The following is a 27,461-nucleotide window of genomic DNA, read 5'->3' as shown; positions in this document are numbered from 1 at the left end:
AATGTAGCAGGATGGAAGTAGCTGTTAAAACATCTGCAGGCTGAAAGATCATTGATGTATCAATTCATTGGATTAGCACTCAGCCAAATATATGTGCAATAATAGTGCCTTTTAAATGAAGTCAGGTGGCAAGTTCAACACATTTTGTGTGGGATAATTCTCATAGATGAAATGCATTTTGCTCAAAATTGGCTGACATCTAAGGTGGCCAAATGTGTCATGGGCTTGTCCTGCATTTGGATTTATTTTAGACTGGGTGGGGGTCTATTTCATTTCAAAACTGCATTTAGTAGCTTTCTACTGGGATGTGTTTCTCAGGTTAGCAGTAATGTTGACGCAGACTTCATAGCAGGAGTTCAATTGCTGATTTTTTTCTTCCCAGTGTTCACAGAGATATAATATTTGAATCTTGTTTTAAAGACTTTATGGCCAAAGATTGTAGATCTTCAAGTCAAAAGCTTGTGTCCTTTCACTTGTAGCCAGAGAAAATAAAATTAATGGAGCTGGTTTTGCCATACTGATATAGACATTTTTGTTTCTGATCACTGGGGTAGATTACAAACTGTTTCAGTTCTCTTCCCCCCCCCCCCCCTTGAGTTTATCATGCACTTTATCAGATGTTATAGACTCAGTGAGGTTGCTCAAATGGGACAGTTGTTTTCTTAACCTGTTATCTTACATTGCAATCTCTGCAATGCTGTGCATAAATCATCATCCTTGAGATGCCTTTTATGATTTACAGTGTGATTCTTCTTTGCAGTGTGGTAACATGGCTAGAGAAGGCCTGAGGGTTCTTGTTGTAGCCAAGAAGTCTCTGACTGAGGAGCAGTATCAAGACTTTGAAGTAAGCTTTTGTTTGTTTGTTTTGCTTTGTTTTTAAACAAATAATTGCTGAAGTGATTCTCACAGACTTTTCATGATGATAATACTGCCTCTCATCTCCCTACTCCTTATGACAGAATTGTCATTCTTAAACATCTTGCTGTTTGTTTAATCAAAGTAGTGTTTTGAGTAAGAAACTGGATCCTATCCAGGACCCTCCAGAACACTTTATGAATCCTGCCTTACAGTCTTCTGTGGTTATAAATTCTGCAATTATTCATCATTTGTTAGTCAAGTTGTGTTTTGAGGGGGAAATTATTGGCTTTTAATTTTTGTGTTTGCATCCTGACATCTATGGAAACTGCAAACATTCTGAGTATAAACAACCAGCCTTCATGGAAATAGAGACTTTGTGCATGGGGTTTGTTACATGGGACCCCAAACACAACGTTAATTTATTTACCCTAGGTAGGCAGAATTCAAAGGAGAATTGCTTGGTTGAATGTAGAAACATGATGGTCAACATGTTTAGGACATTTTATTGCCCTTGTAGGAAAAGTGCTAGTCACAAAAGCCACAATTAGACCTGTAGTGTAAGAGAGTAATTTGCAGGCTTTCTGCAGGCGTTACTTCAGTAGCTGTTGTGCGCTTGTGTACACAAGAGCACACTGTGCGTTGCACTGTCCAGCTGGCACAGGGCAGGGACAAAGTGTGGGAAATTTCCTCAAATATTTTCAGCCTCATTCTGTAACAGTCAGCTAGTGTTCCCAGGGCATTGCAGGTGGCACCCTTGAAGGCAGGGAGGCTTGAGTGGTCCTGCTGGTTAACCCCATGTTCCACAGAAATATAGAGAGGCTGCTCGAGGGACTATGACTGCAGGTGTGTCTGATCTATCCTTAGGCTCGCTACGTGCAGGCGAAGCTGAGCGTGCATGATCGCTCACTGAAGGTAGCCACGGTGATCGAGAGCCTGGAGATGGAGATGGAGCTGCTGTGTCTCACTGGGGTGGAGGATCAGCTGCAGACAGATGTTCGACCTACTCTGGAGACGCTAAGAAACGCTGGCATTAAGGTCTGACTAACCTAACATTTCTACTAACAGGAATCCCCTGACCTTCTAGACTATTTGGCACTGTCTTACAGATAGTAAATTGAAACAGTTTGGGGGCTCTAGCAAGGTAAATATTTCAGCAGATGCCCTTTGGGAGTGGGGAGAGTGAGCATTTGAGCATCTCTTTGGGTACAGAAGGTGCTCAGTGTTAAGTATTAACTAAACACATCAAAGCATATAAACTGTGCTTTTCCTCTCTGTCTACTCTGGCTTGTTCTACACAGAAACCAAGTGCATGAGTAGGAAAGTAGCTATAGAAGGGTTTTTTAGGCTTTTTTTTTTTTTTTTTTTTTTTGCTTGCGTGTTTGTTTTTGTAAGTGTTTGTTTCAAATGGTGGTATAAAATGAGGCTGAGTCAGATCTGTTCTGTCTCCTGGCATGCAAGTTCTCATGCTGAGGTTGAAGCACCCAGCTCTGAATGTGAATGTGCAGGAGTAGCCGCTAGAGGGGGCCTGAGCCATGGGAATGAGGAATGGAAATGGGTTTTTTCCAGCTTTCCAAACTTCTGCATCTGAGGCTTGAACACCTATAGTCTGAGCTGTGTATATTGGCAAAGAAGTGGGCATGATTCCCACTCAATTTTCCCCCCTAAAAATTTGTCAGTCAGATCTTGGATTTGCAAAAGGAAAATAATGGACCAAATGCTCAGATTTGGGCAAGAAAAGGACATAAAAGGGTTCTGGTTGTGGTTTCTCTGTTTTAAATACAGAAGTGAGCAAAACTTCAAGCTGTACTGCTAATACAAAAGCAGGGCCGTTGTTTGGGGTTTAGATAGGAAGTGGAGTTCAAAGCCTCAGACAGGCTTCCAGCAGCACTTTCTGTTTGGAGCCATCCCTATAAATAACAGGAACTTCAGCAAGGAAGTAGGAGAAACAGAATGAAGGTCCTTAGCAGCACTGTGGCTCTCTCCCCTCCCTGCAGCACAGTCCCAGTTTCGTTTTTCTCTTTTCACCTCGGCTGGAGGCACAGTTGTAGCGCCGAGCATGTAGTCATGCGTAGCAAGCGCTGCAGTTCTCAGCAGTCACCGCGATGGTATGTTCAGTAGCGTGTTGCATGCAAGAGGTAAATCCAGACTGAAAGTAGTCTCATAACTTGTTACAGGGACCATCTTGTTAAGATCAAATCTTTTTTCAGCCTCAGCTTATTAAACAAATAACTGCTGTCTTTTGTTTGTTTGTCTGGGGTTTTTGTTGTTGTTTCAAGTTTGGTTAAATACTGTTTGGTGTTGTCTTCAAAGAATAAAAACACCAGTAGAAAAACAAAACAAATTCTGATTATATTTATACTGTTGAGGGAATTCCTTGCCAGATTCCAGGAGTATCGCTGCTGACATTGCTCTCTAATGCCCCCCACACGAAGCACAAAATAAAAGGAGCAGTGTATATAAAAACAGCTTGGTCTGTTTTTATGTCTGTTCCAGACGCACACATCAGCAGTGAGCTAACCCCGGTTGCATCATCCACATTTCAGGCAGGGCCATGAGGGATCTCTGCAGCATAGTCTGCTTATTTCAGCCTACGAGAAATAGCTGAGATGGGATGCATTAACACATGCATGCACATTCCTTAGCTTGCATTTTGTGGGTTTTATCAGCAGCACCTTGAAATGCTGCAGGTGGAAAAGTGTTGCACATAGTTTGTAACCTGTTTTGCATTTTAGCCTCTAAAAGCTCTGTCTTTAGTTTTGTATTTAATATATTAATATTTGGATTTCAGGTGTGGATGCTAACAGGGGATAAGCTGGAGACAGCCACATGTACAGCAAAGAACGCACATTTGGTGACAAGAACACAGGACATCCATATATTCAGACTAGTGAGTAAAGCACATGTGCCTTTCTCTTAAGACTTGGTCCTGACACTGAATTTTGGGACAGAGGGCTACTGAAATCACAGCCATAGCCCAGAAGCAGACTGAGAATATATATGTTCTTTTGACCCAACTTTGAGGGGTTTTGAGGGGTTTTGGGTTTTTTTTTTTTTGTTTGTTTTGTTTTTTAATCGGGCTGTATCTGAATAGCTTACTGTGCTGCCTGCTCATACCACTTTTGCTCCCTTTGAGACTGTTTTGTTTGGGTTTTTTTCACCTCAACCACCCCAATCCTTCCTTAGTTGTCATGTTTTTTTTCCAGGTGACTAACCGTGGAGAAGCCCATTTAGAGCTGAATGCCTTCCGCCGGAAACATGACTGCGCACTTGTTATTTCTGGCGACTCACTAGAGGTAAACTCCAAACTCTTCAGACTGTTTAGGAACAGTCCCAAAACACTATAGCCGAATTTAGATATTTTTAAAGGAATATTTGTAGCACAAATATTGATGACGCTTCTGTTCTCTGTAAAATAGGTGTGTCTGAAATACTATGAGTATGAGTTCATGGAGCTGGCTTGCCAGTGCCCTGCTGTTGTGTGCTGCAGATGTGCCCCAACGCAGAAGGCTCAGATCGTGTGCTTGCTCCAGGAAAGAACTGGCAAACTCACCTGTGCAGTAGGTAAGAACTGGGTTTAGTAGGCAAGACCTCCATTAGAGTCTCCTCTGACTCATTCCTGTTTATGTGTTAAGCAAAGAATCTTTGATTTAACGTGTATGTGGACGTCTATACCTGTGGCTACATGTATATGGTAGATAGGTATATGCACACGCATACATATATGTGTGTATATATGTGTGTGTGTGTGTATATATATATATATATATATATATATACACACACACTAAAGAGTTTTAAACGTGTAAACTGTTGGGGGTGTTTTTCTCTCTCTTTTTTTCTTCCTGCTTTTTCTGTTAGCTTAAGGTTGCAAGCAACCAGATCTTGAAGCCAGAAAGAGTTGGTTTTTACTACCCAGCTGCACAAGATAACGTGTATTATGCTTATTTTGGAACTAAAAGATGGCTACACTAGTTAAGGCTGAGTGATCATGTATATCATCTTTGTTTTTTATATTCTTGAGTGAGCAGTCCTGCGTCATCTTATAACACCTGAAAATGCTGAGTTAGGGAACAGGGTTTTTGTAGGATGATTGATAAGGTGAAATTTTGAATATGTCAACTTCAGTGACACAAACTTGGGGTTGTATCTATGCAAAACAAAGTTTAAACTTGATCAGGAAAGGTGCCATTGCTAATGTGAGGTTTATTTCAGCATTGCACATAAAATAATGTACTCTACAAACCAGTTTAGGTGATAAGTACCTTTCAATTCTTGTGGCTCTATAAAAAGAAAAATCTGCTTAAAGAATTTAATTTCCTAGGTTCTATTTAAAGTCTTGCATTTGTTAATGGGGTTTAGTGTTTCTTCTGGCATTACAATCTGATCCAGATGCCTTTGGTGGGATTACAAGTTGCCTGTGTTGCTTAACTGCCAATGTCCTTTATCTGTGCTCTGACCCGCAGGTGATGGAGGGAATGATGTCAGCATGATCCAGGAGGCTGACTGTGGTGTTGGAGTTGAAGGAAAGGTGGGATTATCTCATGGTTAAGCCTATGGCACTTTAGAAGCTAGTTTGCAAGATATTCTTAAATGAATCCTCAGAAATTCATGCAATAAGAAAGAATCACCAGACCACAAGCCTTACTGTGAAAAATAATTTGGCTGTAAACTAGGTTACTGTTTAATTGAACTCAAGTACGTTACTTGGTTCTTGGAAGATTCCCTGATTGTGGACCTTTTTGTTTTTTCATGATGTGCCAAATGATGGAGCTGTAATTGCTCTGATAACATACTTACTAGGGGTACCATTTCAGAATTGATTTTATTACCTTAGAAAGCAAACCTTGGGTTAGAACTTGGGTTCGTGCATGGAGTTCCTTGGAATATGAGGATGGGATTTGGTCACTGTACAAAGACTCTGCTTGGAGTGAGCCAAAACACTCAAAATGAGCGAACTTTTGCAACTGAAAGTTTGTGTTTAAAATGAACTTGATATGAAATGAGTATCATGTTAACATGTGTGTTGTGAGTCATAATCCAGAGGGTTGATTGCTTAGAGTGTGAGGCTGGGGATCAAATGGGAATTCTCCTCATAGTTTTGCTCTTTGCTGAAGAGCCATGGTGGCAGGCAGAAGTACTGAGGTAATACTGGCCCCCACTTAATGCAGTGTAAACGGTATGGTATTTCTTTGTTTCCAGTATGAAATGATCTCATCATGCTTTTACCTATCTTGTACACAGGAAGGAAAACAAGCGTCACTTGCAGCAGATTTCTCTATCACTCAGTTTAAACATCTGGGCCGTTTACTAATGGTGCATGGAAGAAACAGTTATAAAAGGTCAGCAGCTCTCAGCCAGTTTGTAATCCACAGGAGCTTGTGCATCAGTACAATGCAGGTAAATGGGCTATTTCCTAAGGGCTTTTCCAATGGGGAGGTAAAAAAAATAATAAAAAAAATCAAAGTGCAAAGTTCTGCATTTCAAAAGGTTCTGCATTTCAAATCGGATGCAACTATTTCTTCTCCTTGAAACATTTGTGAATTGGAACTTGAGACTGTTGCTTTGATCTGAAAACACACAAGAAGGTTCTGTGTGTTGGACCAACATTAGCAACTTTTTCAAAACTGGACAAACAATATCCTACCTTAGAAAATACTGCTGTGATGCAGCATGTTATTGCTGTTATTCAGTGAGGTTACAAAATACCTAATTGTGTAGTAGTACAATGCTCTTAATGATTAAATGCACGTACTTACAGGTATGTTTTAAGTTAGGCCTTCAAGCAGTGAGACCAAAACTGTCTGAAGAGGACCTGGCTCGGACCCCGATTACTGAAACCTCGGTCTGGCACGAGGAGGAGTGTTCCTGGGGCCTGTGCCAGGAAGGTGGTTGAAGCACATACCGACTCTCCCAAGTGCTCATACAGCAACGTGAAAGCAGTCTGTTCCTCTCCTTTTCAAAGAGAACCTGAGAAACAGATGTAGTATTTACAAAATCTCAAACCCTGCTGGTGTGCAGAACCCCAGTGCAACACAAATGCAAATGCCAGTTAGCAGAGAGAGCTTAAGGGCATTTTATGAGCCAAATTCCATTCTTAGCTGTGTTCACTTGAGTGAAAGATATAGTTAAGGACAGAGGTTGCTCTTTGGAAGTTGTGTTTCCACACCACAGTGTACTAATAAATACATCCTTTCAAAACACTAAGGCTTTTCAGTAAAGTACTTGATATGTTGGAGAAGTGTGATTCTTTCCTCTCCCCTTTTTAGAATAAAGATGTTGAAGGATGAGTAGAGACAAAAGGTTCTAACTCAGGGAATAGTCTAGATTGCTCTGTGGTAGAGAGACATCTCAAACAAAAAAAAAAAAGGCAAAACCCCCTACTCCCGCATAATTTCTGTAACTGACCAGAAATTAGTCTTAAATGCATTGGAGTTTGGAGTTTGTATTAGTAGGTGCTTATTCTTTTCACATTCTGAAGACATCATCTGAGGGTGTGGTGTGAAAAAGCAGGCACCTGCCCTTCACAACATCTGCATGGCTTTGATCAAGCCAGTGAGCTTGGAGGAATCTCTTTAAGTTACTTTTTGTAGGATTAAAGGTTTCCGCATTCAGTTCTCCAGTGTTTGCTATTAAACATAGCTTTCATCCAAGGTTTGTGTAGGAATTAAGAGCTGATATTACGTTCTTCTATCTTCATTCCAGGGATTTGGAGAGCCCACTGCAAGTACTTTCAGGTTTTGAACAATGTATATTTTTTGGCTGTAATTTGTACTGCAGTATCTCAAACCTGAAAAGCTGCTTCTTTTTTTTTTTTTTTTTTTCTTTTTCTTTCCTAGGCTGTTTTCTCATCAGTATTTTACTTTGCTTCAGTTCCTCTCTACCAGGGCTTTCTCATCATTGGGTAAGAGCTTGCTTCTTTTATTAATAGTGTGGAAAACCTTTGCATAATGAATAGATTTTGGCTACTTAACATGCAGGGCATGCCCAGCTGTGCTCCGAGTGTTTCACAACGCTCCTTGGAAGAGGGGGTGTGATCCTTATCTCCTTCCCACTCCTCTGCACTGAGCGAAGGTGCTGAGGCATTGCAAACCTTTCTAGCAGCTTTCCCAAAAGGAAAATTGGTCTGATTCAGAATAGCAGAAAGTAACATCAAGCTACTCTTCCAGGAGGAGGTTCTTCAGCCCTAGCATGAAGCAGAGGGGCAGTCATATCACAGCGCTGGGGAGCCCACAGGGAGCCGGTGGTGCCGGATACTCCCTGAGCGAGGAGGTGAAGATATCCCATGGCCTCTCACTCCCAGCCATGCTTGGCCTGGGCACCCTCACCTGGGCTCATCAACAGAAGGAATCTGCTGCAGTGTGAAGTACAAAGGTGTTTCACTTGCAGTCACGTAGTTTTACATGCTATCAAGCACTTAATTAATTAAAAAAAAAAGGCACAGCAATTCATCCCCACTCCCTTCTGATGCAAAAAGCCCCCCAAGCCTGAACTGAGGAGCAGCATTTGGGGTGGGGTTGGTCTGTCGCAGACTCATTAATAAACTTGTTACAGTAGTTGCAACCTGAATCAGTCATCCACCTCAGAATGTTTCTAATCAAAAGTTATTCACAAAGCAAATACTGCAGGTTTTTCCTACATGCAAATGCATGTGTTACATTTGCAGATTTTTACAATGTGTGGTGTTCAGGATTTTGAGAGTATTGTTTCCTTTCTGGAGGCTAGCATTTCTATTTGTTCATCTAATCCTTAGATAACTTTGTGGTTTTCCACCTTCTTCCTAGATACTCCACAATTTACACGATGTTTCCAGTGTTTTCTCTAGTCCTGGACAAGGATGTTAAGTCTGAAGTTGCTATGTTGTACCCAGAGCTCTACAAAGATCTTCTTAAGGTTTGGAAGACTCTTCTTTCTCTGTTCTAAGATATCTGTCTTGATTTAGGACCTTCTGTAGAAGAGTTGAATATATTATCTGTATATATGGAACTTTATCATACATTTTCAAGCAAAATTCTTTTAAAGGCAAACTTGAGTTAAGAGATACAGCTTGATTTCCTTAGAGTTTGTTGTTGAATGCTATATGAAATACAATTTATTAGAAACAGCTGGGAAATGGAAGTTCCATTCTGTGGGTTATTCTAAGGATTTAATATTGCCAATTTGTTCCAAAATAAAGTGGGAGGAGAAATTGTTGGGCAAATGGCACTATCCTAAAGCCAGAAAAGAGGGGAAGTGTAGGGAAAGGGATCTACTCATTTGATGTAGAGGAGGAGATTATCACATAGTTTCTGGAATGGAAAATTGTTGTAAGTATGATCTAAAGAGATCTAAAGATTTTTTGTGTGTTTTTTGTTGCATTAGCATGAAAGAGAGGTCTTTTTCTTTAAACAAAAAAAAATGTATTTAATATTAACCATAGAAATATCAGGAAGGTAAGTTTTGTCCTTGGTGCATTTTGGTTTTCTGTTTTCAATGTTGTTTTCTCCCTGCCCCCACTCTCCCTGGAAAATGTTTTGAGTATCTAGGGTATGTGGACTGGGAACATCCTTCTTAACTGAAGGAAAGGGTGGACTGAGTCTTCAGCAGATCCTTTCCCTCAAGGATTTCTGTTAAACAGATACTTTCAGAAGCAAAGCCTGTTTTTCCAACAGCCTGGATAAGTCCCCATCTGGTTTCACTTGCAAGTTGTCTCTGATGTCATAAGCCACTAATTCTGCAGCCGTCCGCAGGCCTGGTTGAAATGTAGCGGGTTCTGTACTGGTTTAGTTGTGCTGGCTGGAGGTGCTCTTTTTTAAAACCTGTCTGCCTCCAATATGATGTGATTTGTGTGTGTGTATAGAAATATAGTATTAATACGTACATTATATATATGTATACACATATGTATGCACATACTTTACAGCACAATGATTAGACTCATGAGACATCTTTACATTGAATTAGTTGTGTGTGCAGTAAGGAAGAGGCTGTACTGTACTGTGCAGGCAGTGAGTGTCTGAAGTCCCAGGCCTCTCTCATGCAGCACAAAAAATGAGAATAAAGGGACAGTGCCTCGGGGCTGGTTGTTGGCTTTTGTATTTTTTCCAAGTCGCCTTCAAACTCTTTTAATAATTGCTGGATTGATCTGTAAGTGAATGTTCATAAAAGAAAATTCCAACTTTGTGTCTTTTCTTGCCCTAGGGGCGACCATTGTCATACAAAACGTTTTTGATATGGGTCTTGATAAGCATCTATCAAGGTAAGACATTAACTGCTTCTTGTGCCTTTGTAAGTATTAATTGCTGCAGAGTATCTAACTTCTTGTATCATAGGAAGTTAAGTCAGTCATGGAGTGAAGCTAGCCATGCATCCCTAGGATGGTGAATATGTACATATATATATATATACACACTTTTTTTGGACCAGGAAATGTTGGCAGTGTTACCAATGCAAGAAATGATCAAAAATTAAATATTGATGTTAACTGATCAACACTGTCATAGGCAGCAATGTAGAAGTTCAGAGCACTGTATGCCTTCCTATTGGGACCGTCCTTTGTAATTTTGGACAAATTCCTTCCAGTGCTTCCATTGCTCCGTTTGTAAAGTAGAGCTTGTAAATCTTCCTTTCTTTTGAAAAATGTTTTCCCATCTATGAATGATACAGGTTGCTAACACTGCAAACTACACAATCTGTAGATTTAGCCTCCCTTGTGTGTGTTACCTAAACCTTGTCTATTAGCTGTGACAATTATTCTGGTTACTTCATAGCCATTTCTATTGAGGAACTGGAATAGAGCTCAAATTTTTGATCATATTCCTTACACTTTACTTAAGCTGCTGAAACAGCTAAAGAAATTCCTAAATTACAATGCATCCATTTTCTGAAAGTGGAGGTAGTAATGAGGGTGTATATCTGAGAAGGCCTTTTCTTTCAATTCATTTTTTTAATCAGGTAACTTCAGACACAAATTCTTTCTGTTACTGATAATCAGGAGATCATGGAAAACGTGCACATAATGCTGAGCTATAAAGTTAAAATGGCAATATGATCCTGTGACAAAATTTGTTGTTTTCCAAGACTCCTTTATCAACAAGATTTGGAAGAAATGTGCCAGAATAAGCAGCTAATTTTTATTGATTTTAAATGATATTACTATCCTTAAGAAGGGAGTGAGGCCAAGAATATGAAACTCCTTAACATTATCCCTTGAAATCTAATGCGTTACAACACCATGACAGGGATAGTGGTCTTCTGTTGCTATATAAATAAGATGGCAAAGCCAAGGCATTTACAGAAAATTCACAAGTGGTGGAAATCTAAAGCCAGAGGGTGATGCATTGAAAAATTTCTTCTTGAGCTAAGACCACTATCTGGTTACAATATTTGGTTAAAGTGACTTCACTTCTGCTGTGCTAAATAACTAGAAAACAGCAGGCCAAACAATTGGACTAGTTGCTAGCAGAGATGAGCCTAACTGAAAACTTGAGCAGCCCTAAAGTTTGGAAAGTTCACAGCTGGATTTGAACTTTGTGGCTCAAGCTCTAGTCACTTGCAGGTTTTCCCTTCCGAAACTAGCCTCGTGTGATGGATGTTGGTGCGGATTACTCATGCTGCTAGCATGAGTTATTTGTGCAGGTGGCTGTCCGAGGCGCTGTGAGCCGTCGCTGGCTAGCCAGAATAGGAGCATAAAACAATGCATCATAAATAGCGCTATAGTATGTGCTTCTTGTAGGGGAAAATGTAAAGGGGAGAAAATTTGGCCAAAATAGTGCAAAGAGAGGTCAGCTTGTATTCACCAATCTTTTCAGCGCTTTATTTCCATTTGAGCACTGAGGCAACACAATATGTTTTAGATCTAATTGATATCTTTTAACCTCCAAGTACTAACCAACCGCTTTTCTAGGAGGATAAATTTTCATGATGTTAGAAGTCTCCAATTGCCAAAATTGTGTGCATTAATTTCCTATCTCCATGTGTCTATAAATATGATAGACTGTTATAAAAGTCTGGGCACCTCTGCAGTAACTTTTCCTTGTCTTCTCATCAGTTCTGTCTCCTAAATAGTAACTGATTCATTGTCATTAAATCCAACAGATTGCTTGAAAAACAGTCTCAGGATATGAGTGTGTTTCAGCCTTTCCAGGATTAACAGTGGATGTTAGGGCTTAGACTGATGTTCGAATAAAATATCAAAACGTTCCATTCTCTGACAGGTAGCATCATTATGTATGGAGCACTCCTCCTCTTTGAATCAGAATTTGTCCACATCGTCGCCATTTCCTTCACGTCCTTGATCCTCACCGAGTTGCTGATGGTGGCGCTGACAATCCAGACGTGGCATTGGCTCATGATAGTGGCTGAGCTGCTTAGTCTCTCCTGCTACATAGCTTCTCTGGTCTTCTTACATGAATTTATTGGTAAGGTTAAATGTCTTTTCTTTAGTCCAGTCAGTTGTTTTAATGACCTGAATAGGAATAGGACTATAAGGGTATGAATTGAGTTTAAAGGCTGTTGAGGAAGTCAGCATAGTTATAATTACAGTAGTTCTGACTGGAATAAACTCTTTGATTTGGAGACACTTGAAAGATAGTTCCTCCTCATAGCTAAATGCTAGAGGAGATAAAGGTGGTCAATAAATTGTGTGTTGCCCAGTGGATCTCCCCTTACTTTCAGAGCTCCACCACATGTAAACTATCATATATAATAATGGTCTTTGTTTCCAGGTGGAAACTGAACTTGAGACTAAAAATATGAGCCTCTCTTGTTGGTTTGAAAGATTTCATCTTTTAACTGGATGAAGCAGCTGCGTCGTAAAACTTCCTGATTTTGTTTACTTCACTGGGACCCTTCTCTTGCTAGATTTTTTCTTTTCTTTTCTTTTGCCTGAAGCAGAGCTAGTATTTTTTTCATTTCCCTGGCAAAAGGAAATAGAATGAGGAATTCCAGGTTCTCTTGAGAGCAAATATCAGATCCCTGGTGGTTGTTTCGGTGTTCCGTCAGGAACCACAAGATGTCACTGCTTGTTCCATAAAGCTCTGCAAACCCTGAGGGTAGTGAGGATAACTTCCTAATGCTTCCCAAGATCTGATCTCTTGCATATGGATATACTGACTCCATTTTGAATGATCCTTCAGCTATTTTTGCAGTGCTTTTGAGGTACCATAACTGAACAGCCAAGCAGAAGACAGGAACTCCTGGAGTCAGCATACAAGTAGTGCATTTAAAGAAAGCCCAATTCTGCCAGAAGATGAATAGCCCTGTTTCATATGGGGCTTGTGTCTGTATTTGCCTATGATGAATTATATGCCTTGCTGGAATCTCATGAGGACTGTGTTAGAAAATTTGTATCTTTTGTGAAAGAGAAGGGAAGAAGGGTAAGAAATCAAACTGTATGGTTTTTGAGCTTTTGTGCATATGGAGAAGGTGAGGCTGATAGTGTAGTTAGGTTGTGTTCCTTCTCTATGCCTCCTCCCCAAATGTACTTCCCATCTTCATTGATTCTATACTTCCCCCTCCCCCCTTTTTTTTTTTCTCGTTCTTTTTTTTTTTTAAACAGATGTTTACTTCATTGCAACTCTGTCGTTCTTGTGGAAGGTCACTGTCATCACCCTGGTGAGCTGCCTCCCCCTCTACGTCCTGAAGTACCTGAGGCGAAGGTTTTCTCCCCCGAGCTATTCAAAGCTCACGTCATAAGGGGCCGCTTTCCTTGTTCACCAGAGACAAATATTGCACATGGCTGAGAGACAAAAATCATGTAGTTGTAACTATACTGAATACGTCTGGTATTTGCGTAAGGATCACGTGGTAATCTCTGTTACATGCTACTTTATTGAAAAAGACTTAAGCAACTGCTGGGAACATAAACCTAATGATAAATGGGAGTTTTTGGAGAGTGAAGGCTCTTGTTAGTTCATCCAATTTTTGTCACTTTTTTCAACTTAATTGGGGTAAGATGCATGCAACTGCAATGATGGTTGGTTTCTCATGTGTGATGCAGAGTATCTGAAAGCTGCTAATGACCTTGGAATTTATATGTGATGAAAATTTTAAGTTACTTTTTAAGTATCTTGATGTTCCTTACATGGTGTTATGTTTTTTTTTAATATTATTTATCTTTTTGATTCGAGTAGGTACATTCTTTCTCTATTTTGGAAAGCCCTTACTGTAGGTGATGCACTGTATTGCTGACAGCCAGTTTCTGATTTGTGCCATGCCGTTCTCATAACAGCGTACTAGCATGCCAGATCTACACACATTTGAGAATCTAAGCCTGTTTGAGATTTTCCTTCAGTTGAATTGTAGTCAATCTAGTGTTTTTGGTGGTATCCAGACATTGATAAATACAGAGAAATGTAATCCAAAGTCAAGAAAATTCCGTTTTGTTTAGCTTTTGTGCTTCCTGATAAAAGGAGCTGGTGATATAATAGCTGTATATTTATTTGTATAGGAGAAAATTATTTAAATTAAAAACCCCTGTTGGAAAGAAATTTGCAGCTGATTAGCCTTAAAATGTGTTGACAACGTGAGAAGTGACTCGTACGGCTCTGCAGACAATGCAGCAGACATGTCTTGAATCCTTGGAGACTGAAAGGAAAGGTCATGGAGCTGCTGCTCCACACAGCTACACAAAATCTGTTTCCTGTTAGGATGAAATAGTGAAGATGAGCTGCAAATAAGCTGAGGCACTCCTAGGTGGATGTTGTTCATAATACAGTCTCTGCAGAGAGGCAGTTTTTGAGAACTTGTTTGCTCTAAAAACCAAGCTTGAATCAGCGAGGCAAGCTCAGAGGCCAAACCATGGGTGCTAGGCCAGTGTGCAGAGCAAATTGGACTTTTCTTCTTTTTAACCTTCCAAAAACTTGCTGAGTTTTGTTTTTATCATAAGCATTGACCCATGTTACAAACAGCACGTATACAGACTGCTCAGGAGAATGACAGTGAATTAAAGGAACCTGTAAGGGTTGAATGTGGATGAGCTTTTAGTGACCATCAGTCTCATCTAAGTCTTTAGACTCTAAGCTCTTTACTCTGTGATAAATTAGTTGCTTGCTGCCTCATTCGCATGTCATAAAACCTGCTGTTGTACCTGGTTGGTAGGCAGTGCAGAGAGGCCAGGAGTGGTGGATTCCAGCAGCCTGAGCTTCCTTCTCCTCTCTAAACACCTGCTCAGGGAAACTGTGCTGATACGAGGAGCAGAAGCTCCTTTGGCTTCTTTGAGTCATGCTAGACCACCCTAATGGAGCACCAACAGCACCAACTTGTCTTGCCATTGCTGCAGACATCCCACTGTCACAAGCAGCACAACACTGCTTAAAAAGTTCTGCTGTGAAAATCAAGGTGGAAAATGGGAGCGTCATTTTAAAAGAAGAGCTGGTGTCTCTGTTGACCCAGTGTAATACATATTGAATTTTCAGATCTAAAAAGCCATGCTTTTTGTGGCTGGTTTGTGGTGACTGCTTTAAGGAATGTTTTGTACAACCTGGCCTGCGTTCCTTGCTCTAAAGTACTGTGAATAAATATCAAAGATGAAGTGAAGCAAGTTCCAAAAGATTTGGAGAAGAATTGGGTGTGCTTCATTATGCACATGGCTCGGGGCAGAGGAAGGTGCAAGTCCTTGTGCCCATGTCATTTTGTGTGAGGGGAAACTCTCAGGAAGGGTAGACAGCTTCCCTAAAGAAACCTAGAGAATAAATAGCAACGGTGTCTGGGACAGTGGACCAAAGGGTGCTGTGTCCTTCTGTGCCCTTCTGCTGCCACCTTTCTTCCCTGGAGCAAACCTGCCCTCTGTGGTGTAGATCTGATGCTCTCCCTCAGCCTTCTTCTCTTAATAGCCACTCTGCTAGTGACTCTATTTCTCTGTCATCCAAAAGGCCTCACAGACTGTGGATATCTCGGCTTTTTGCTTTATTATTTATTTATAGGAAACATACTGAACTGAGAAGACGGCAAAATTAGCAGCTTCTCCTGTTCTCATTGGACACTGCTTTTTCAGTGGCCCTCCAGCAAATCTAGAGAAAAAGCAAAAAGCATACACAGTTCCTTCCTACCGTATTTATTTGTGTCCTTTTATTTCTCTTCCCTTTGCTTTTCTGCTTTTCCAGAGAAGAGTCAATCGTATAAATACAGGTGATAGGTACTATTGCATTCCCTTTGGGAATGGAATTTCTGTTTTAGATGGCAGAGTGGCCTGAGAGTTGTAGTAGTCAAAAAGAAGGCTAGTTCCAGTGTGTCTTCTCTGCGTGCTTAATTTAGAAAGTTACGTTTCAAAATCCTTGAGGAATAAGAACAGCAAACACTTAGATCTAGAACAATGGGGGTTTTTTTTGTGCTCTCTTCTGATTAGGCTCTTCTGTGGGGTCCTAAAACTTAGCAACCACCTTTAAAAACAACCTAGTGACTAAGGAAACTTAGCTAATACTGAGCTAATTCTTGGAATTCATCTTTTCAGTAATGGTTTTAAAATTTGCCTTTCTCTTCTAAATTCTTCCAAGACAAAAATCCACCCCTTTCACATGTACAAAGTGGGAAAGGCCCTGAAAGTCCCATATTCTTAAATGGTTTGTCTGACAGAAGAGAAGCGGAGCCTGAAGAGCCCTGTTGTGGAAGAATCAGACTATCAGCTTTTCGTGAATTTTGCCACTTTGCCAAAAAAGTTCTTAATGTTGTCTTTGTCGTGACTTGCTACAGTTCTGGATAGTGTCAGCCTTGCAGATGCTCTGGATTCCCCAATCAATATTTGATTTAAGTAGATTTAAATATAACAGTCGAGATTTTTTTTTTTAGCTTCTTGTGACAGACCAGTCAAGTCTCTCTTGTCCTTTGGAAGATAAATGACAGTATACATCTTTGTAAGAACCTTGTCCTTATCTATTGTGTGTTAGTAGTTAAATGTCCTGCAGCAACAGCGCCATGATACTGTATGTAAATATTTGAGAAGTATATATGGTAGAATTCACTGTTTCCTGAAGTCAATACAGTTTACACTGAGTGGACCATATTTGCAAAATACTAGCTTATAGCAAGAAAGGGAGTGAATTGTGATTTCAGTAATATTTATTGAATCATAACCTTAATAAGGAACTCATATTTAGTGGCATTGATAGTAATCTGTAGCTGTGTTTTGGGGTGGGGATTATGTTCCTTTGCAGCTAGTTTTTTGCACAAGGTTGTAAATCCAGGAAGCAATCTCCACCATTCTATGATTCTCTCTGGGTACGCATTGCGTTTTTTTAAAGCAATCATAAAATTAAAACTGCAATCTAACAAACAGCAAGAGTCAAACAATTGTATTTTTCGTGCTTAGCACTTTGTCTATAACACTATTTCCCTTAAGTTATTTTAAAAATGTTTTTAAAAGCAAAATTTAATGCATATGTTCATACTGCACATTTGAATAAATGTATTATTTGCTGGAAATTAATTGCATCTTTTTCTTCTAGTATGCTCATAACTCGTGCAGAGTGAAGCAGATTTCCTCTTCTATGTAATGTCTTGTTCTTTGAATTTATTTTGAGTTCTTGTTCCTTTGCTTCAATGTTTGGTGTACTGTAGCAGGTCATATAACTTGTGTGCTTTGCGACTGCTGCAGATGATGCTGTGGAATAGCAGCGTATGTCACCCAGTGGGCTCGTGCTCCCGCAGCAGCTTTGGGAAGGTATCTGCCTTGCTTTGTTTCTTCTGTGGTTGGTTAACACACAGGTTTTGGGACAAACCCTGTCCTGTTCTTCATCCCTGCAGTAATTCAAGGTGTGCTGTCATCCTCTTTATTTTTCTTTAACTCTTATATGTGTTTCCTCCCCTATGTTGCTTACACCTGGAAATGCCACCGAGCTTGTCCTGTTTGTGGTGGTTTAGCTCAGCTCATAATGCAACGCATAAATCCTTAGTTTGCACATGCGGTGCTCTCAGCCAGATACGTGAACTACTAATTGCATGCAGCTCACCATCACGAGTCCTTTGCACACAGCTGTTCAGGTGGGAGCTGACTCATCTCCACAGCTGCATGACTAAGGCCCGATCCATTTCTCACTGGAGTCTTCAGGGTGAGATGGATGGGCTATTTTATTTATTTATTTTTAATTATTGTGTAATTAATAGTATTTGATTTGTATAAAATCCTGGGTTCTACAGCTTTGCCAGTATGGTCCATTATTACTGCCTACCACAACTTGTGTACTTATGCCTTTTAAAATATTTTTAATTGTTAAAATTGTTTTAAAAATGTTAATTTAATTTAATTTTTAATTGAGGAAATGGATTCTGGTGTCAAAATGATATTTACTGTGATGCCAATGTTTTGTACCTGTTGTCTAGTTAAACAACATGTAAATACTCTTGATTCAAGAGAAATATGAATGCCAATTATTTATTGTTCTGTGGAGCTGTATGTTGCAGATGTGTAAGAACTTAAAAGGGAATGTTGTAAAACAAGGTGGAAAAATAAATTTTATGCAACTTCTTTATTTCGTCCATATATATCACATATGATGCACCTGAGTTAGTCCTGGTGCAGTCAGTCCAAGATGTACTTTGGCAGAATTTAAATACATAGGTTAAGTTGTGTTGTGCCCCTTTTGGCTAGATGGGAAATACACATCTGAGCAGTGATCAGTACTCTCTACTGGTCAGCGTAGACCTGTGATGTTATGCTTTGTTAGAGTATCTCCATTAGAAACAGCTTTCTAGCAGTCTTAATATAGATATAAAATATATATATAAAAGTTTTAAAATGGCAGCTTTTGCTGTCATTTATCGATAGTTACTTCTTGCAAAGTTCCTTTCTGCAGGTCATCGTGGCTCTTTCTGGTGGTTTAATGATGTGGAGTAGTTCTGTGGAGAACAAAATTTGGCAATAGGAAGGGTGCTCACCCTGCGTGTGTCCTTCTGTGCCTTTTTCCCTGTGCTCCTGTGCTCCCAGACAAGTGGGTAGAGAGAGTCACGTACCGAGGACCTCGCGAGTTTGACCGCTAGGTGGAACTTCAGCCCTGGGATTGCCTGTCTCACTTACGCATTTTCTAGAACCAGTTAGTCCCAGAGTACCCAACTGTCCCTGGGCTTTTTTTTTTTTTTTTTTTTTTTTTTTTTTTTTTTTTTTTTTAACACTCCCGTTTGAAAATTCAATTTTGAGAGCCTCAGCTCATTTAGGAAGATACTGGCCAGATTATCCTTACACTTTTTTAAACTGGTGTAACCCCAATTGTGGAGAACCTAGCAGCTAATGGTGAAACCCACTGGTGGGAGTTAGGAGGATCAGGCCTTTTGCTTGAAAAATATACGTGCTTCTTTTGGAAAAACAATGATGCAATATCATTAGGAACAGCTATTTTTAGCATGTTCTCATCACTTGAATGTTTAAGGAACTTGTTTTACCATAGTCACAACAGTAGTCACACTGATAGCTCTGGCTGCCGTGCTTTTGTATCAGAAGCAGTGGGAACAGGAAGAAATATGAAACTGAATATTCTCCAAAGTTCAAAAATTTTGATTATGAACATAATGCAATAATTTTCTATCAAAACGTAATATTTGTAAACATTCTCATTGAACTGGGTAAAGACAGTCTATAACTTAGGAGACAATATTTAACTAAAATAGTGATTATAAATTCAGTTAAAGTCTCATGAAAAAGTTTTTCTTTTAGATTCTATACAGTGCAGATGCCAGCATCTTAACCTTTCTCATGCCTAACAAATTTGAGGTGGTAAAATAGTTAATGCAAATATTAAATCTTTTTTTGTGATGTTTGCGCACATCAAATAAATGCTGTAGACTCCAGAAATTACAGTAACGGATTTCACTCCCAAGTGTTACCAATTTCCCATTTTAAATGGGTTACATAAGTCCTAATTAGTGGTTCTTTTAATTTATGGACGGTTTCTTTTTAATGGTGAAATGTGTAATTAAAAAAAGCTAGAAATAGATTTTCTAAACTCACTCTGGAAAGGGAAGAAGAATTTCTGCATTTTTTTTTCACCCAAACATTGCATAATAGTAGAAATGTCAAAGATTTCCTTGGGATTTTATTTCATTCTTCATGTGGCTGTGGTCATTCAAGAAGTTTGAACACTGCAGGGGTTGGCAGATTTTTGGAAGATCACACATCCTGGGATAAGCTTTCAGCCTGGGCTTTACCAAAGAATGCCAGTGGCCTTATTTTTTAAGTTATGGTTGTATTATACACTGGTGTCCTTCTTTTTTTAAAAAAAAAAAAAAGGAAAAAAAAAAGAGAAAGAAGGAAAAGAAAAGGATCGGTACTGACTGGTAATCGGTTATCTTATGGCTGTGTGCCTTATGTGTTGCATTAAAACATATAGTAGTTTCTCTTCACTTTAAAACATATGGGGAACCGGAAAACCTTGTTAATATGCCCTCTGCCTTTTCCTCCTAATTTGTCAAGTACTGACAGCTGTCTATCTACATTGCCTGTAGATACATGGCATTCAATGTCAGTGTCACCAGAGGAAGGCGAGTGCTCCTATTCCCATGTCTCAGGTAGGAAACGGTGGCAGACGGAGCCTGGGCTCCCTAGGTTGTACCCAAAACCTGTGGCAGAGTGCAGAATGCAAAATGATTTCCTTTTTTCAACTATTAGGCTTTCTCCTCACTTTAAACGTTGAAGTCAATCCTGTAGGAGAGGTACTTACTCCACAAATTATTTAGATGTCTTGTCTTAAATTTGGAATGAGATTGCAACCTTTAAAAAAAATTTTTTTTTTTTGAAGCTCTGTATCATAGAGACTGATAAACCTCTATGCAGAATTTTTGCTGGGTGCCTCCATCTTGCATTTTGAATTACAGGTTTAAATTACGTCTGTGCTGCATGTTTTACAACTGCATGCAAAAGCACCAAGTTTCAGAAAAATGTAAGCAGGAGTTAACTGTGGAAATACTTTGCTGCAACAGTAGAAGTATAATACAAGCAAAAGCTCTGCTGAGTGTGGTAGCTGTTCTTTGCAGCATTAAATCCTGGTCTGGCACCTATGAAAGGTCAGGAGTGACCCTGTCAGGGGTGACATGCCTGTTTAGATGCTGTGGCTTCCTTGACCTGCAGGCCAGTGTTTCCTTGCCCCAAAACTCTCTGGGTGGTGTGGCACTCTCTGGATTATGTGGTGAATCTCCGAGTTTCTGCTTCTTGTAATTAAAGTCATAGACGATCGGCAAGTTGCTCGATCCGGCCTTCCTCAGATGTCCTTCCCTCTTCTGCTTTTTCTCCCTTTGTGGCCTAAGACCTAGCTATTACTAAGTGAGGGGGTTACAAAAAAGAGCTTTAAAATCATTGCATTCCCACTTTAAAGCCTCCTTCTCTTGGCTTGCTGCAACTGTGCACGTAAGGAGGAATATTGTGTGCTGTTCGGAGTCTCTCACAGAAAGAAGTAGTAACAAGAACAATCTGTGCAAAAGAATTTAGCGCATTAAAGATGGGGGTAATAGTCATTCTCATTTGTCCTTTTATGTGAAACAGATTTTATTTTAAATGTACACTCCGAGTAGCTTAACTACATCCAGAAACTTGTTTACCAGGGTAAAAGTAGAGCTGCCCACCATTTAAGCTAAGAGTAGGAGTAGAGGTGAATTGATTATGCTGCAGGATTCTGCTTAGCGAGCTCAGAATTACTGCCGAAGCGCACACCTTGTTGGGCACGTGGCAAGGGGGGGGTCTTCTGAGCCTACAGTTACCGCAAGTGCTGTATTTATGTGTGTGCTGTATGTCTGTTCCCCAAAAGCTGAGTTACAGCTCTGCTCTAGGCTTTATATTCTCTGCATTGAGATGAAGCTCTACCGTGTGCTAGAAGTCTGGCTCTTACGTTTTTAAGACATGTCACTTCTGCTTCATTTTGTCTTGGGGCAGATTTTGCTGGTGTGTAATTTGTCAGAAAGTGATGCAAACTGCAAGTGATTGGGATTACTATTTAAAATGAGAATAAGCTTTGCATCAGTGAGATTGTCATATAAAATGCCACTGATGCCACGTAATGGTCTTGATGAAGCACGGTACCTATTTCAATAGCAATGATGTAACAACACTGGAAAGAAATGCCGCCTGGTGTTGAGCCTGCTATAAGGAACGCTGTGCACAGAAGCAGAATTCCTTTGCATCCTTTGTAAATTTGAAATTAAGGTTTTGAATAAAAGGCACATTTATAAGGATCAGCATTTGGACATTCATGACAGCCTCTGCTGGACAACGTCTCCTTTCTGACCAAGTGGTTTCCAGTGAATCACCGCGTTCGGCATCTGCCGTTGCTATGGCTGCAGTCCTGTATGGCAGCACACTACGGGCCATCGCTGTAATCCTTGATAAGGAAGGTCCCGCGTGGCAGTCGGCTCTCTTGGGCTGTTCAGGGCACTGTGTGGAGCTGGAAGCTCGTAAGGGTTACTGTTACCACATTTATTACCTTTGATCATGTTTCAAGAATTAAGCAGAATAGGACCTTTGAGAAGAGACCTCTGGCTTGCAGCGGAGAGTGAAACAGCGTATCAGCTTGCTGTTGGGCTAACAGCACTGCCAGCGCTCTTCTGCTGGCCCATGCAAGGTAGGATCTTACTTCTCCCTAGAGACTGTTCTGGAAACATTTATTATGCTCTCCAGCTGCACCCCTATTAGACTCCATCCTGTTCTCCTTACATTTGACAACCAGCCCACCATGAGCTGTAAAATTTCAGAGCCCTAGTGAAGACCAGCCAACATTTTAACCACTCTCTTGCCAAGGCTCCCTTGGAGGGAGCCTCCAGCACGGTGATGAGAGCTCTCGCTGCTGGAGCCGCACTAGCGGTTAGCAAACCTAGTGAGACCTAAGCACAAGTTTTTCCCAGAGAAGGTTAACTTCCCGTTGCACTCACTGCGTGGCATCCCAGGTGTCAGCCACTCCGTGGTCACGCCTGATATCCATGTGTACATACACAGCTACTGCCTATGCCTGTGGATGCGTTTCCAACTCACTTGATCTGCACAAGATCCTTTTCTCAATTTAATCTTTAAAAATAACTGGAGTAAGTTAAATCTTGATGTTTAATAATGTAGTTTTAAGTGCTTAATACATGGTCTTGTCTTCATTGTAGCCCGGAACAATTACTTCAAGCCCAATGACAAGCAGAAAGGTGGTTCTAACATTGAAAGTGAATAAAGTTAGAGAAGAGCAAGCAGATTTTCCCCCTAAATTGTGATCTGGAAACTGGCACTGCTTTCTCCCTTTATCTCTACTTGTCTGTTTTCAAGGTAAGTGAAATCCCTGGAGGAGGAGAAGGCCGGTTTTAAATAGGTTCTCCACTATCGTTGTCTGCTGTTAACTATACTAAAGCAGCATTTATCAGTGATTCACAGTGTGGCATAGGAACTTGGACCTTCTCCACTTTGACAGCTGGGCTATAAAACAAAAAAGAGATTTCTAAAAGGCCAAGGTTAGACATTATCAACCCCTCATCTATTTGGCCTTCTCTGGATACACATCTTTCCAATCTTTAGTACCCTTTTATTTATTCATCAAGATGCATTGCTGCCTTTTAGCTGGGTCCAGATAAATTAACCCAAGTGACAGTTTACATTTTAGGTTGAAACTAGTGCCAGAATTTCCCAGGCACCTCTCTACAGACTAAAGTTTGATCTGAAGCTGCTCAGTTTTGCTTCTAGGAAGTCTCAAGCCTCTTGATGATCAGATTTTAACATCTGATCTTTTCTTTGTTTGAGGAGAAATGCTCCAGAAAACAAATTTGCTAAATGAAGTTGCTATTTGCAATTCTTAGGGAGAAAAATCCTTCCAAAATTAACATTGAAAAAAGTGCTCATATTTTGGTGAAAGATCTATGGCTGGTGTAAACTATAAACAGGCCATGCTTATTCACACCTCTACTGATTTTGGCCAATTTTGTTTAAGTCTGAGTTTAGTACTTGTGAGTCTTTGTTACTGAAGTGTGGAACTAATTTTTACAGGTGCAGTGTTCACCATAGATCGTCCTCAACAGAAAGAAACATCTTGTATTTCATGTCTGACTGACAGCTATTTCCTTCACCTGCCCATGTGTCTTTCTGTGATCTTTCACTGCGAGGGTATCACGCAGAAAAGTGATTTATAAGTGCTCCCACTCCTCTTTCTTTCAGCTCCTGTTGCCATTCCAGCTTCGAAGAATATAATGTGGCAAAGCATTCAGTAAAACCAGAGCCTGAAGGAAATATCAGGTGTTAACATCCAATAAAATCCTAACACGCCTGAATGAACTAGAATTGCGAGGTACCTCTTGTATGGCTCAAGCAAGAACTGACCTAATGCAGCATTTTTATGATGGTGGCAGGTAAGTAGTAATTATAGACTCTGGACTCTATCATGAACTGACTTGTCAAGTTAACTTACTGTCTGAAGTACCTACAATTACATTCTGAGGGCTTTCTAACTCCTTGTATAACTGAATGCAGTTGCTCCTGAAGAAACATAGCAACTAAATCTGAGGTGCTGAAAGAAATACTGCACTAGAAATTATGCTGGAGGGAACATTTTATATGCTTTGGGGTAAATTAATGACTAGGTTTGGGTTTTTTAGGAAAAAAATGTACACAAATACATACTTTAAAATATATTTTCCTTCAAACACGAACCATTTTAACAACAGTGTAAATCAGATTTTACAGGCTGCATATTTCAAGTATGAAGTTCATTAAATGTGCAAAGTTCTGGATTAGCTGCCGGGTGTGGCCAGTGCCACAGTAATGAATCGTAAATTGTATTTAGGATATAATATCAGATGCCCTCATCCTGGTGGTGTTATTAAAGGGGTAGCACTACCTTTTCAAAACAGTCATTAACCTTTTGTTTTTATCATTAGTTAGTTTAGCTGTCGTGTGATGTCGCTAATGTGACTGCATCAGTGTTTCCATCCCAAACCTACTCTACAGGTATCTAACTGGATTAGTCCATTGTTGTTATAATTAATAAAACAGTTCCTGTCCTAGAGCAAATGAAACTAATGTCATCTATTTATACGTGGAATCTAGCCGAAAATAGGTGAAATTCTGTCTTTAGAACCCCTAGAGAACATCATCCTTCACTATGAATCACTTTTGCATGAAAAAAATTATATAGTGAGAGCAACATGACTTTGATTTGATGTGTGTTGAAAGTTGTCTGCCAGTGCAGCTGTGTATTCCAGTTGAGCCTGGAGTTGACAGATGAAGTTATCGGAGTCCCAGGGTTCCTTGAGGGTTCCTGGGTTTCATAGCCATCGCCTTGGTCTGGGATTTCCAAATGAAGTACTACCCGAATCAGTCCTGCTGTGAATGTTTTGCCTTTTCAAAAACTTTGCAAACATGCACCCCACTGCTGCGTAAGACCTAATCCCCAGCCCTGCTGGAGTGGATGCTTGCTGCTCTGTGGGGCTTTGGAGGAAGGTCCAGGCTGAGAACTGTGAAGCGTCTGATGCATGCTCACGTGTGCCTCGGCGGGATCTGAACCCAGTCTTCCTGAAACGAGTAGCAGGGAAGAGTGTTCATTTTCCCTGCAGTCAGAAGGACCTCTTCAAATTCATGCTTTCGTTCTCTGCAGTAACTCCATGGGAAGGGGCAGCTGAGGTGTCTGGCTGGGGAAACCGATTGATTAGTAATGGGAAATTCCCAGGTAACAATTCAATGAGGTTAAAAATCCAGCTTTAAGAAGTTTAAGAATTGTGCAGGCACTTCTCATGCATAGCTCTTGTTGGGGATCCGCTCTCGAAATGACGCCTGGCAACTGCGGTTACAGTGACCTAAGCACTGAAAGGTAAATAGAAAAAAGTGTTTTACTTGCCTTCCCGGCAGAGAAGCACCTCTCCAACACCCAGACATGGCTGATGTTCCTCCTAATTATTCTAGCAAGCAATTGCTCTGTTTGGCACTCTTTCTTTCTCTGAACCGTAACTTAAAACCATAGAAAGCAAAACCAAAAAAAGAACTAAACACAAACTATGGTGTTATGATCTTCAAGACAAGATATCTTCAGCAAGAAACAAGCATCTCAATAGCCACATCCAGGGGTTTTGTTGTTGTTCTTTAATTAGCCTTGATGTTAAAGAAAAATATAGTTCAATTTTATCCTATGTGCTTGTTTGCGAAGAGACTTGAGGCTGTTAACTAATCATTGATTGTAGTTTGTAAAGCAGTGCCAATCTGGAGAGCTTAAGTGTTCCCTGAAAACAGTGTTTGATGTTTAGATGAAAACATAAATCATGGAGTATAAACATCTCTCTTCATACATGTTTGCTGAATCAGAGTGCCCTAAGTGAATTTCAGATTTGGAATAGATCTAGTGCTGTTTACATCCAGTAAATGAATTTATTGCTTTTATTTCTAAGTTGTCACATTTGAATCCTGCTTGCAAAGTTCACTATCCGCTTGTACCTTCCAGAAACATTGCTTTTCCTGGCTGACTTGCCCCTCATCCTCCCATGAGCAGAAACTTCCCTGAAGTGGCTCCTTTCAAGCACTGTGCAAATGTGCTCCCCAGGATCTTCTGAAGGTGATGGGATTGCCTCTTCCATTTTGTTCCTCATAACACTTTCTTTGACTTTGCTCATCTCTATATTTTTGGATTCTGCTGAATGGTTGGGTTTGTCTTCAGCCCATGTGTATGTGGTTATGTGTTGGTGGTTAATGCAGAATCTATTTCTGTGCCCCCATAAGATGAATCTCCAGGAGTGTTACAGCACTTGGCATATTATAGGAAATGTCTGGTTCAGGTCAAAAAAAGGAATCCTGGGGAGAAGATTGTTCCCTTCTATCCATCTGATGGGGCAGCTTATCTCCTTTTCAGAGTCTTGTGTGTATGAGAAAGAAAAAGGAAGTCTAGTCCTTCAGGAGGCTGCGGACCAGAATCGCTCTTCCTACTGCTGCTGGTGCAGAGCTGATGCTTCTTTCACAGATAATCTGACGTGAAGGTGTTGGACGTTTCCATATACAAGCAGTTATGAGCAGCCTTGTGACTGCTCTGCAGGTGTACTTCACTGGCTGCAGTCTTAAATATTTCTAGGAGACAGACATGGTAGTAGGTAAATTTGAAAATTGTAGCCTAGGATGGTATTATATCAGGCCAGTTAAAATAATTAAATCCTCCTGGTCTCATAATAAGACTCTAATTCAAGAGCTGCCTAACTGAAGACAGCGAGAATGGAGCCTTATTGTTCTACGAGTGAGTTGAAAGACATCTATTTTTCCCTTTACAGGAAAATTTCCAGGGGAGAGGGAAGAGAAAGAATTTTCTTTACACTTTCTTCAATATCTTTTTTATTTGTGGTTTTGTTTTCTACAACTGCCTTTGTTGAAAAAAAAATCATTCTTCACTTATAAAAATTATTTTTAATTTTCAAAAAAGAACCCTTTTACTAAAAGCCAGTTCTGTCTCCTTTTTTTTTTTCTTTTAACTACTTTAACTCAAAAAATAGCCCTTCAGTTTATTGGATTTTATTGAAAAAACAGAAAATTTCAACCAATTTTCATTTTAGATGAAAAGCTATTTCTCATTTGGAAAAAATGTTCTGATGGGAAAAATTCAAGCAGTTCTAGTTCCAGTCTTTCTCTGAGAGCTGTATGTGGGTGGATTCCCCAAGCCACGTGGAGCTCATTACAAGATCAGACACTCCGTTTGTAACTTAATTAAGTGACTGAA

At 40.1% G+C, this 27,461-nt stretch overlaps 1 protein-coding gene across 2 annotated transcripts in view; it reads left to right on the top strand.

Annotated features, from left to right (window-relative positions):
* ATP9A (ATPase phospholipid transporting 9A (putative)) overlaps positions 1-18,295 on the top strand; it is a 65,432-nt gene extending 47,137 nt beyond the window's left edge. The window contains exons 17-28 of one of the 2 annotated variants that reach the window (XM_062589028.1): positions 761-844; positions 1,723-1,893; positions 3,647-3,745; positions 4,062-4,151; positions 4,275-4,419; positions 5,322-5,386; positions 6,100-6,255; positions 7,695-7,759; positions 8,640-8,748; positions 10,036-10,093; positions 12,051-12,254; positions 13,394-18,295. In XM_062589028.1, coding sequence (XP_062445012.1) covers positions 761-844; positions 1,723-1,893; positions 3,647-3,745; positions 4,062-4,151; positions 4,275-4,419; positions 5,322-5,386; positions 6,100-6,255; positions 7,695-7,759; positions 8,640-8,748; positions 10,036-10,093; positions 12,051-12,254; positions 13,394-13,530 — 1,383 coding nt within the window. In that variant the 3' untranslated portion in view covers positions 13,531-18,295. Of the gene's footprint in view, positions 1-760; positions 845-1,722; positions 1,894-3,646; positions 3,746-4,061; positions 4,152-4,274; positions 4,420-5,321; positions 5,387-6,099; positions 6,256-7,694; positions 7,760-8,639; positions 8,749-10,035; positions 10,094-12,050; positions 12,255-13,393 lie in introns of those variants that run through there. The other variant, XM_062589029.1, reaches the window with a different exon arrangement.
* Positions 18,296-27,461: the final 9,166 nt, after the last annotated feature.

This window comes from Rhea pennata, chromosome 16 (genome assembly GCF_028389875.1).
Source record: "Rhea pennata isolate bPtePen1 chromosome 16, bPtePen1.pri, whole genome shotgun sequence".
Classification (NCBI taxonomy): Eukaryota; Metazoa; Chordata; class Aves; order Rheiformes; family Rheidae; genus Rhea; species Rhea pennata.
The sequence above is the reverse complement of the archived record's forward strand: the minus strand, read 5'-3'. Positions and strand labels throughout refer to the sequence as shown.